The sequence below is a fragment of the Schistocerca serialis genome, chromosome 1 (assembly GCF_023864345.2).
Source record: "Schistocerca serialis cubense isolate TAMUIC-IGC-003099 chromosome 1, iqSchSeri2.2, whole genome shotgun sequence".
NCBI classification, from domain to species: Eukaryota; Metazoa; Arthropoda; class Insecta; order Orthoptera; family Acrididae; genus Schistocerca; species Schistocerca serialis.
The window spans coordinates 1,258,115,741-1,258,128,793 of NC_064638.1; the positions used below are offsets into that span (position 1 = coordinate 1,258,115,741).

Sequence of the window (13,053 nt, forward strand, 5' to 3'; positions counted from 1 at the left end):
CACTTGCAGTAGAAGAGATTTTTCCACAGTATCGAAGATGAAGAAGAGCTCACAGCTCATAAGGCAAGCATTTTAGAGCCAAGACCTTTTTTGCTTACAATGTTCGTATCTGAATATTGACAGTTCCTCCTGGGACACTGTGTGTATAAAATTTACTACACGTAAAATAGAGATTATGGTGATGACTGATTTCGTTTCGCTGAAGATACACGTATAATGAGCTGACCTATGTGTGGGGGAAGTGGCAACAAAACGACTATTCACGTTGGTGTGTAGAATATATGAGTCTGGCGATATACCATCTGACTTTCGGAAAAGCATCATCCACACAATTCCGAAGACGGCAAGAGCTGACAAGTGCGAGAATTATCGCACAATCAGCTTAACAGCTCATGCATCGAAGCTGCTTACAAGAATAGTATACAGAAGAATGGAAAAGAAAATTGAGAATGCGCTAGGTGACGATCAGTTTGGCTTTAGGAAAAGTAAAGGGACGAGAGAGGCAATTCTGACGTTACGGCTAATAATGGAAGCAAGGCTGAAGAAAAATCAAGACACTTTCACAGGATTTGTCGACCTGGAAAAAGCGTTCGACAATATAAAATGGTGCAAGCTGTTCGAGATTCTGAAAAAGGTAGGAGTAAGCTATAGGGAGAGACGGGTCATATACAATATGTACAACAACCAAGAGAGAATAATAAGAGTGGACGATCAAGAACGAAGTGCTCGTATTAAGAAGGGTGTAAGACCATGCTGTAGACTTTCGCCCCTACTCTTCAATCTGTACATCGAGGAAGCAATGATGGAAATAAAAGAAAGGTTCAGGAGTGGAATTAAAATACAAGGTGAAAGGATATCAATGATACGATTCGCTGATGACATTGCTATCCTGAGTGAAAGTGAAGAAGAATTAAATGATCTGCTGAACGGAATGAACAGTCTAATGAGTACACAGTATGGTTTGAGAGTAAATCAAAGAAAGACGAAGGTAATGAGAAGTAGTAGGAATGAGAACAGCGAGAAGCTTAACATCAGGACTGATGGTCACGAAGTCAATGAAGTTAAGGAATTCTGCTACCTAGGCAGTAAAATAACCAATGACGGACGGAGCAAGGAGGACGTCAAAAGCAGACTCGCTATGGCAAAAAGGCATTTCTGGCCAAGAGAAGTCTACTAATATCAAATACCGGCCTTAATTTGAGGATGTACGTCTGGAGTACAGCATTGTATGGTAGTGAAACATGGACTGTGGGAAAACCGGAACAGAAGAGAATCGAAGCATTTGAGATGTGGTGCTATAGACAAATGTTGAAAATTAGGTGGACTGATAAGGTAAGGAATGAGGAGGTTCTACGCAGAATCGGAGAGGAACGGAATATGTGGAAAGCACTGATAAGGAGAAGGGACTGGATGATAGGACATCTGCTAAAACATGAAGGAATGACTTCGATGGTACTAGAGGGAGCTGTAGAGGGCAAAAACTGTAAGGAAGACAGAGATTGGAATACGTCAAGTAAATAATTGAGGACGTAGGTTGCAAGTGCTACTCTGAGATGAAGAGGTTAGCACAGGAAAGGAATTCGTGGCGGGCCGCATCAAACCAGTCAGTAGACTGATGAAAAAAAAAAAATTGTGCATCTCGGACGACTCACCGATGGCGTGTAGAGGTTGAGGTAGAGGCAGTCCTCAGAGCCGGACAGCTGCGTACCCATCGCCTGCAGGCAGTCATCCGCCTCTTCTACGGCGTCACGCACGCCCTCCCACGGTGTCACCGGCTGCGGCGGCTGTCAACAGGAAAAACACGTGAGAGGTTCCATCTGGCACGCTATTCTCAAACCAACATCATTTCTATATTTTCAGTTATCTTTGAAACTGGTATCGACTTCTACTTCGTCAATCTAATGCAAAGAGACTTTTTCCAAAGCTGTTTCACAGAGGAAGACTGCACTGTAGTTCCTTCTCTAGATTGTCGCACGGATGACAAAATGGTAGATATTGAAATAGATGACAGAGGGATAGAGAAACAATTAAAATCGCTCAAAAGAGGATAGGCCGCTGGACCTGATGGGATACCAGTTCGATTTTACACAGAGTACGCGAAGGAACTTGCCCCCTCTTCTTGTTGCGGTGTACCTTAGGTATCTAGAAGAGCGTAGCGTTCCAAAGGATTGGAAAAGAGTACAGGTCATCCCTGTTTTCAAGAAGGGACGTCGAACAGATGTGCAGAACTATAGACCTGTATCTCTAACGTCGATCAGTTGTAGAATTTTGGAACACGTATTATGTTAGAGTATAATGACTTTTCTGGAGACTAGAAATCTACTCTGTAGGAATCATCATGGGCTTCGAAAAAGACGATCGTGTAAAACCCAGCAAGCGCTATTCGTCCATGAGACTCAGAGGGCCATAGACACGGGTTCCCAGGTACACGCCGTGTTTCTTGACTTCCGCAAGGCGTTTGATACAGTTCCCCACAGTCGTTTAATGAACAAGGTAAGAGCATATGGACTATCAAACCAATTGTGTGATTGGATTGAAGATTTCCTAGATAACAGAACGCAGCATGTCATTCTCAAGTCTTCCGAAGTAAGAGTAATTTCAGGTGTGCCGCAGGGGAGTGTCTAGGACCGTTGCTATTCACAACACACACACACACACACACACACACACACACACACACACACACACACACATATGTATATATATATATATATATATATATATATATGACCTTGTGGATAACATAGGAAGTTCACCAAGGCTTTTTGCGGATGATGCTGTAGTATATCGAGAGGTTGTAACAATGAAAAATTGTACTAAAATGCAGGAGGATCTGCAAAAAATTGAAAAAATTGACGCATGGTGCAGGGAATGGCAATGTAGACTAGTGTAATATGCTGCGAATACATAGGAAGAAAGATCTTTTACCATTTAGCTACAATATAGCAGGTCAGCAACTGGAAGCAGTTAATTCCATAAATTATCTGGGAGTAGGCATTAGGGGTGATTTAAAATGGAATGAGCATATAAAGTTCTCGTCGGTAAAGCAGATGCCAGACTGAGATTCATTGGAAGAATCCTAAGGAAATGGAGTTCGAAAACAAAGGAAGTAGGTTACAGTATACTTGTTTGCTTGAATATTGCTCACCAGTGTGGGATCCGTTCCAGATAGGGTTGATAGAAGAGATAGAGAAGATCCAATGAAGAGCAGTGCGCTTCGTTACAGGATCATTTAGTAATCGCGAAAGCGTTACGGAGATGATAGATTAACTCCAGTGGAAGACTCTGCATGAGAGACGCTCAGTAGCTCGGTTCGGGCTTTTGTTGAAGACATACCTTCACCTCCTACGTATATCTCACGAAGAGACCATGAGGATTGGAAAATGGCACAGGTCGTCCCCGCTTTCAAGAAGGGACGTCGAACAGATGTGCAGAACTGTAGACCTAAATCTCTGACGTCGATCAGTTATAGAATTTTGGAACACGTATTATGTTAGAGTATAATGACTTTTCTGGAGACTAGAAATCTACTCTGTAGGAATCAGCATGGGTTTCGAAAAAGACGGTCGTGTGAAACCCAGCTCGCGCTATTCGTCCACGAGACTCAGAGGGCCATAGACACGGGTTCACAGGTAGATGCCGTGTTTCTTGACTTCCGAAAGGCGTTCGATACAGTTCCCAACAGTCGTTTAATGAAAAAAGTAAGAGCATATGGAGTATCAGACCAATTGTGTGATTGGATTGAAGAGTTCCTAGATAACAGAACGCAGCATGTCATTCTCAATGGAGAGAAGTCTTCCGAAGTAAGAGTGATTTTAGGTGTGCCGCTGGGGAGTGTCGTAGGACCGTTGCTATTCACAATTTACATAAATGACCTGGTAGATGACATCGGAAGTGCACTGAGGCTTTTTGAAGATGATGCTGTGGTGTACCGAGAGGTTGTAACAATGGAAAATTGTACTGAAATGCAGGAGGATCTGCAGCGAATTGACGCATGGTGCAGGGAATGGCAATTGAATCTCAATGTAGACAAGTGTAATGTGCTGCTAGTACATAGAAAGATAGATCCCTTATCATTTAGCTACAAAATAGCAGGTTAGCAACTGGAAGCAGTTAATTCCATGAATTATCTGGGAGTACGCATTAGGAGTGATTTAAAATGGAATGATCATAAAAGTTGATCTTCGGTAAAGCAGATGCCAGACTGAGATTCATTGGAAGAATCCTAAGGAAATGCAATCCGAAAACAAAGGAAGTATGTTACAGTACACTTGTTCGCCCACTGCTTGAATACTGCTCAGTAGTGTGGGATCCGTACCAGACAGGGTTGATAGAAGAGATAGAGAAGATCCAACGGAGAGCATCGCGCTTCGTTGCAGGATCATTTAGTAATCGCGAAAGCGTTACGGAGATGATAGATAAACTCCAGTGGAAGACTCTGCAGGAGAGACGCTCAGTAGCTCGGTACGGGCTTTTGTTAAAGTTTCGAGAACATACCTTCACCGAAGAGTCAAGCAGTATATTGCTCCCTCCTACGTATATCTCGCGAAGAGACCATGAGGATAAAATCAGAGAGGTTAGAGCCCACACAGAAGCATACCGACAATCCTTCTTTCCACGAACAATACGAGACTGGAATAGAAGGGAGAACCGACAGAGGTACTCAGGGTACCCTCCGCCACACACCGTCAGGTGGCTTGCGGAGTATGGATGTAGATGTAGGTGTAGATGAAATAAAAATATTTATATTGGCGCACATCGTTTAATTTGTAGCAGTCATTCTCTTTTCTAGTGTGCCGTGTATTAGCGATTCATGGCACAGTCGTATTCCTGTCTCACTTGGCTGTTGTTTCTAGCGCTGCAGCAGAGTGTGTCTGCAAATGTCCTATTTTGGTTCAAATGGCTCTGAGCACTATGGGACTTAACATCTGAGATCATCAGTCCCTCAGAACTTAGAACTACTTAAACCTAACTAACCTAAGGACATCACACACATCCATGCCCGAGGCAGGATTCAAACCTGCGACCGTAGCTGTCGCGCGGTTCCAGACTGTAGCGCCTAGAACCGCTCGGCGACTCCGGCCGGCTTTCCTATTTTCTAACTTTCAAGTTGGTGTGATGTATGGCAGCTAGGTCTAAATGTGGAAAAATGTGTGATAATGCAGACGAATAGGAAGAACAATCCTGTAATGATCGGATACAGTACTGCTAGTGCCCTGCTTGACACAATCAAGTTGTTTAAATATCTGAGCACAACGTTGCAGAGCGATATGAAATGGAACGAGCGTGTGAGAAGTATGGTAGGGAGCCCGCCCGGTTAGCCGTGCGGTCTAACACACTGGTTTCCGGGCGGATTATTGTCGAGGTCTGCTGTGCCGGCGAGTCTGTGGATGGTTTTTAAGGCTGTTTTCCATCTGCCTCGGCGAATGTGGGCTGGTTCCCCTTATTCCGCCTTAGTTACACCATGTCGGCGATTGCTGCGCAAACACTGTCTCCACGTACGCGTTCACCATAATGACTCTACCACGCAAGCACTGGGCTTACAATCGTCTGGTGTGAGACGTTCCCGGCGGGTCCACTCGGGGCCGAACCGCACAATAACTCTGGGTTCGATGTGGGGCGGTGGTGGGGTGAGTGGACTGCTGTAGCCTGTTATGGGGTTGTGAACCACTGAGGGCTTTGGCGGGGACGAAACCTCTCCGTCGTTTCTAGGTCCCCAGTTCCATACAAAACAATACAATACTGTGGTCGGAAAGGAGAGTGGTCGACTTTGGGTTATTGTTGCCGATGAAGTCCCACGCCCCGTGACAGCAAGGGGAACGATGCGGGAGACCCGCATCGCCGTACTAGGCAATATCCTAGTGGAGGTAGTTTGTCATTGCCTTCCTCCGACCGTAATGGGAATGAATGATGATGATAAAGACGGCACAACAACACCCAGTCATCTCGAGGCAGGGAAAAATCCGTGACCTCTCCGGGAATCGAACCTGGGACCCTGTACTCGGGACGCGAGAACGCTACCGCGAGACCACGATCAGCGGACTTGGTTTATTGGAAGAATTTAAGTAAAGGGTGGTTCATCTGTAAAGGAGATAGCATATAGGACCCTAGTGCGACCTATTCTTGAGTACTGTTCGAGTGTTTGGGATCCGTACCAGGTCAGACTAAAGGGAGCCATCAATTCAGAGATGGGATGACAAATTTGTTACCGATAGCGTAAGTGTAACGGAGATGCTTGGGGAGTTCAAATGGGAATCCCTGGAGGGAAGGCGACGTTCTTTTCGAGAAATACTATTGAGAAAATTTAGAGAACTGGCATTTGCAGCTGACTGCCATGCGATTCTACTGCCGCTAACATACACTGCGCGTAAGGGTCACTAAGATAAGATAAGAGAAATTAGGGCTCATACGGAGGCATACAGACACTCGTTTTTCCCTCGTTCTGTTTACAAGTGGAACAGGAAAGGAAATGACTATTAATGGTACAAGGTACCCTCCGCCACGCACCGTACGGTGGCTTGCAGAGCATCTATGTAGATGTCGATGTAGAACAACAAAATTGTTGCTCACAGCACCACAGCGGCATGTCATCACAGCGAGGAGTCTGGCGTACGACAGAGTTGCACCGGCGCTAGGCGACTAGGGCAGGGTCCCCAAACTTTTTAGTCTGCGGGCCACATTGACTCCTCCACGAAGTCATAAGGGCCAAGATCTACCTAGTGGGATTAAAGCACTCTAGCTTTCCATGATCACCGTAAAGTAAGGCTAAAGGAAAGATGAAATCGCAAAAATCTAAGGTTTGGGAATAGCTAGCACTGAAACGAACTACACGATTTTTATTTAATTACATAATTTTGATTGGCGGGCGTACCTGACCGAAATTCTGGCGTATTTTATTCTGGCGAATTTCACCGACAAAAAAGTGTATTACTGCACATTCTTAACGAAAGGGTCCTGCAAAGCTAACGAAATCTCAAAATCATTGTTAGCAACACTATTACTGCAAGACGTAACAGAGGTAGAGTATGTCAACGCATTGTTATTTCAAGCGGCGCAACAATTAGTATAGTTATGTAGTCTTGTAGCGAGTAGCAGAGCCAATGTCGCGGTGTATTGGTCACGATAGGCCTCGAAACTCAATTGGTGGCAGTGTAGATACCACCTCAAATACAGGGTGATTCAAAAAGAATACCACAACTTTAGGAATTTAAAACTCTGCAACGACAAAAGGCAGAGCTAAGCACTATCTGTCGGCGAATTAAGGGAGCTATAAAGTTTCATTTAGTTGTACATTTGTTCGCTTGAGGCGCTGTTGACTAGGCGTCAGCGTCAGTTGATGCTAAGATGGCGACCGCTCAACAGAAAGCTCTTTTGTGTTATTGAGTACGGCAGAAGTGAATCGACGACAGTTGTTCAGCGTGCATTTCGAACGAAGTATGGTGTTAAACCTCCTGATAGGTGGTGTATTAAACGTTGGTATAAACAGTTTACAGTGAATGGGTGTTTGTGCAAAGGGAAAAGTTCTGGACGGCCGAGAACGAGTGATGAAAATGTAGCACGCATCCAGCAAGCATTTGTTCGCAGCCCAGGAAAATCGACTCGCAGAGCTAGCAGAGAGCTGCAAATTACACAATCAACTGTATGGAGAGTCCTACGAAAAAGGTTAGTTATGAAACCTGAACGTCAACTACCCGAGGCGATGGATCGGCCGCCAGGCAGCCCGTGACAGAGCACTTCATCACTGGCCTCCAGGAAGCCCTGATCTTACCCCCTGCGATTTTTTCTTATGGGGGTATGTTAAGGATATGGTGTTTCGGCCACCTCTTCCAGCCACCATTGATGATTTGAAACGAGAAATAACAGCAGCTATCCAAACTGTTACGCCTGATATGCTACAGAGAGTGTGGAACGAGTTGGAGTGTCGGGTTGATATTGCTCGAGTGTCTGGAGGGGGCCATATTGATCATCTCTGAACTTGTTTTTGAGTGAAAAAAAAACCTTTTTAAATACTCTTTGTAATGATGTATAACAGAAGGTTATATTATGTTTCTTTCATTAAATACACATTTTTAAAGTTGTGGTATTCTTTTTGAATCACCCTGTATTTGGCGGGCCGGATACCGGGGGTGTCCGGCCAGCTCGCGGGCCGGTTTACCGGCCGTCGCGGGCCGGTTTCAGCCCGCGGGCCGCAGTTTGGAGACCCCTGCACTAGGGCACGCTGCCTGGTCCTCTTTATGTCTGGAGTGGCGGGCTGACGACGTTGTCCAGCAAATTGTGGCAGCCTGGAGAATGGGGTGGCCGGTCTCGTACGGAAGACCGGAGCTAAAGAAGACAGTACGGGTAATGTAACTGATGATGATAAACAGAAGGCCGAAATTCTAAACCTAGCTTTCAAAAGCTCGTTTACGGTAGAGGACTGCAGCACCAATCCCCCTTTCAACTATCGAACAAACGCAAGGATGGCTGACATAGTGTTTAGTGTATCTGGGATTGTAAAACAGTTAAGATCATTAGACGCCAGGGAGGCATCTGATCCAGACGGTATCCCCATAAGATTTCATGTTGACTATGCTACAAATATAGCACCATTATTATCCATCATCTATCAGAGATCATTGGAACAGCAGAAGAAGGCCCAGGTCATAGCAGTCTATAAAAAGGGCAGAAAAACGGATTCACAAAATTACCGGCCAATTTCACTGACATCAATTTGTTGTAGAATCATGGGACATATTTTCTGTTCAGACATAATGACCTTTCTAGACTCTGAGAAGCTCACCTGCAGGAAGCAGCACGGTTTTAGGAAACAGCGGTCATGCGAGACACAGCTGGCCTTCTTTGCGCATGATCTACAACACGCTCTAGATACCGTCTCCCAGGTTGATGCCATATTCCTCGACTTTCGGAGGGCGTTCGGCTGAGTTCTGCGCTTTCGCTTGCTCCGGAAAGTGCGCGCTGACGGTCTATCCGATGACATATGCGGTTAGATAGATAGTTTTCTAACAGGCAGAAAGCAGTATGTCGTCCTGAATGGTGTGACTTCAACAAAAACAAGCGTAACTTCAGCTGTGCCCCAGGGCAGCGTAATAGGACCTCTGCTTTTTACGATTTACATAAACGATCTGGTTGATGGTATTGACAGCGGCATTAGACTATTTGCCGATGATGCTGTAGTCTACAGGAAAGTACTATCACACGAAAGTTGTGAACAAATCAGTGAGGGTCTGCATAAAATAAATGCGTGGTGTAATGACTGGCAGTTATCTCTGAATATTAGTAAGTGTAACCTACTGCGTATAACAAAGCGAAAATCCCCATTAATGTACAAGTACAAAATAAATGCCCAGTCATTGAAAGCGGTAACATCCGTCAAGTATCTGGGTGTGACTATTCGAAATGATCTCTAATGGAACGATCAGATTACACAAGTACCGGATAAGGCGAACTCTAGATTGCGGTTTATAGGTAGAAGCGATGCAGTCCTTGAACAGATGAAGTTGCTTACATTACTTTAGTTCGTTCAGTCTTAGAGTATTGTTCGTCTGTATGGAATCTTTACCAGTTGGGTCTGATTCAAGAGATTGAGAAGGTCCAAAGAAGAGCGGCAAGATTCGTGACTGGTACATTTAGCAATCGCGAGAGCGTTACAAATCTCATAGAAAGTTTGAAGTGGGACGCACTTGGAGATAGACGACGCACTAAACGGAAGGGGCTGCTCACTAAATTCCAAAATCCGGTCTTCGCCGAGGATGTAGAGCATATATTATTACCGCCAACTTTCATATCGCGCAATGGTCACCATTCAAAGATAAGGGAAAGTAGACCTCGTACTGAGGCGTTCAGACAGTCGCTTTTTCCTCGCGCGATCCACGAGTGGAACAGAGGGGGAGAATTTGACTTTGGCGCGAATAGTGCCCTCCGCCACACACAGCTTGCTGGCTAGCGGAGTATGTATGTAGATATGTAGGAGGCAGGAGCTGCGGCTGAGTGAAGGGAATGGCATCAACTTGGTGCCAGCACTGGTGGACCGTGGACATCGGTGAACAAGTCTTGGCATCTGGCTCTAGGCCAAGCATGGCACTCCGGCCGAGCTTGTTTAATCCTGGCTTGGCTGGCCAAGGGAGTCGGTCGTGATAGCGGTGCTGCGTAGATGAAGGACGGGGTGGGTGCGGTCGACATCTGAGGGAGCCCTGGTGGAGAACCAATACCAAGAAGGGCAGCTAGAATGCTATCCAGCTAGCAGACTCGCAGACTTGCACTCGGGATCGACGGATGGCTTTCTATCAACACAGCGCATCGTCCTGGTGGTCTGGAGCAGTGAACAGCGCTTGGGTTCGTTAATGACAGTGCAGCCAAGAGTCTGGTGTTGCTAGCTGCAGCGTGCTTTCGGCTTCGATGGTTAAAGTAAATTACTATGTATTATTATTTGTGGTGTAATATTTCTTGCTCCCTCTACTGAGAGGTAGGTGAAATTGTGTCAGGTATTGAGTTTTGCATTTTGTAAATTGAGTACTGAATACTTTTCTTGTGTCACCTCGTGTATGCGCTTGGATCTGTTGAAATTGGTTAATAGGTATATTTAGATACTGTTAAGGATTTACGCCCACATAACCCTTAGTCGCTTTCCACTCCCATCGTTACCTGCGCCACATTATGAATGGTACGAGACGATACTCTTGTTGATAAACAATTTTTTTTATCCTATGTCTGCTTCTTGGATATCCTCTACTTATATTACATAAAGAGTCTTCCAGACAACTTTTTTTGTGTGTGTCTTCATTTTCTTTTACCATAGAGGAAAAACGTGATGCAGATCTCTCAGCGAAATATCATTTTATGGCTCGGTAAGCCTTTTTTAAGCCTCATCTACATCAGTTCACATCCATTGGAAGCCAAAGTTTTGCAGTTTCGATTTAAACAGTCTGTTAAGTTTTTCTGCAAATTATTTGTAGCTTATTGAGAAGGACTTGTAACAACTATAGCTGCTGTATCCGACATGGCATCAGACAAAGATAGTGACATGATCTGCAAAATTTTATTGGTGACAGCACTGACTGCCATTATCGATATTAGGAAGAGAGTCGATCTCTCTCGTAGAGGAATAAAGGCGTGGGCAGTGAGGGCGTAGGTAGTCACTTTTTATCCACCAGTGCTGTCTCCAGTCTTTACATTGGATCAGTTCGTTTACAACTGGTGTGGCCCTGTGAGTTGTTGGTCGCTTCTGATGCGTTCGCAGTATTAGCGAGAGTGTTGCTGTACGTGAAATGGCATTCTATTGCTGGTCAATGGCTACCTACAGACTGTATTCTACGAGGCCGTCAGTGACTCTGTAACAGATACTGATCTTCTAAAACCTGTTAGTGATTCTGGTACGGAAATTGCTCACATAATCCTGTTCGGGTTTCGTTTGTCTACATCAAATTTCGCCCAGCTTGTTTTGCTTAGTAAACTGTCCATCTTCCGTGACTCAACGTGAGTGATGCTGCTAACCAATACCTCGGCTCTGTTCTTCCTGTCTCCGGAAAGAACCATGAATACTTTCACATCTCAGGAGATCGTTACTGGTTTCGAAATTACATAATTCGCCTTTAACAGCTTACATGCTTTTACGTTCAATACTTTGTTTTATTTGCGTTTTGCTCTAGGACAGATAAAAATTAACAGGTTGTAACGTGCGACAGTGAAGGTGGAAATAGATTTTATGTTAGAGCTTTGGTGATATAAGTGCTTGTAACATCTGTCTCCAACGTATTTCGAAAGTGACTAACATTCACTTTGTTCTATACAGTCTCTCACAGTTGTTCTCACTATTAACCACGTTTGTTGCACAAAATCATTACACAAATATCACAACGCTCCATGTGTTTTAACTAACATGCATTGACTGAAAACGAAAACAAAGTAATCCCAGGGTATATAAGCGTGAGAATTGTTATGATACGTAGGTACGGCACTAAACTATGACATGTCGAAAAAAGGAGGCATATGTCACTGCTAGATTCAACTCAAACGAAAAAATTTAGAGTAAACAACAGGGGTTCTGGAGTAAAACCATAGCATTTACAGACATACACCACTGCTAAATTGAGTTACAAATTGAGGTAACAATAAATATGTTTTAAGAAATCATGTAAAACACATTAAAATTTGGCTGTCCATTAATCGCTGTATTTTATTACTTCAGACTGACTAGTTTCGGGCAGTGCTGCCCTTCTTCAGATCTACTGAAAAATAAAAAAAAAAGAATTACAATTGGTTCTCGAACTTTGTTTACAATATTAAAAAGCTACAAACAGGTCAGTCTGAAATTAAAAAAAAAACAGTGATCAACAAACAGAAAACAAATCTATTTAGCTGACCATTAAAGTTGCTACACCACGAAGATGACGTGCTACAGACGCGAAATTTAACCCGAAAGGAAGAAGATGCTGTGAATTGCAAATGATTAGGTTTCAGAGCATCCACAAAAGGTTGGCGCCGATGGCGACGCCTACAACGTGCTGACATGACGAAAGTTTCCAACCGATTTCTCATACACAATCAGCAGTTGACGGGCGTTGCCTAGTGAAACGTTGTTGTGATGCCTCGTGTAAGGAGGAGAAATGCGTACCATCACGTTTCCGACTTTGATAACGGTCAGATTGTAGCCTATCGCGAATGCGGTTTATCGTATCGCGACATTTCTGGTCGCGCTGGTCGAGATCCAATGACTGTTAGCAGAATATGGAATCGGCGGGTTCAGGAGGGTAATACGGAACGCCGTGCTGGATCCCAACGGCCGCGTTATCACTAGCAGTCGAGATGACAGGCATCTTATCCGCATGGCTGTAACGGATCGTGCAGCCACGTCTCGATCCCTGAGTCAACAGATGGGGACGATTGCAAGACAACAACCATCAGCACTAACAGTTCGACGACGTTTGCAACAGCATGGACTATCAGCTCGGAGACCATGGCTGCGGTTACCCTTGACGCTGCATCACAGACAGGAACGCCTGCAATGGTGTACGCAATGACGAACCTGGGTGCACGAATGGCAAAACGTCTTTTTTT

At 44.6% G+C, this 13,053-nt stretch overlaps 1 protein-coding gene across 1 annotated transcript in view; it reads right to left on the bottom strand.

The window, feature by feature from the left end:
- The window catches only part of LOC126456795 (juvenile hormone esterase-like), a 32,114-nt gene that overhangs the window by 2,462 nt on the left and 16,599 nt on the right, over nt 1-13,053 (bottom strand). Inside the window, exon 3 of the mRNA XM_050092587.1 lies at nt 1,653-1,784. Coding sequence (XP_049948544.1) covers nt 1,653-1,784 — 132 coding nt within the window. The remainder of the gene's footprint in view (nt 1-1,652; nt 1,785-13,053) is intronic.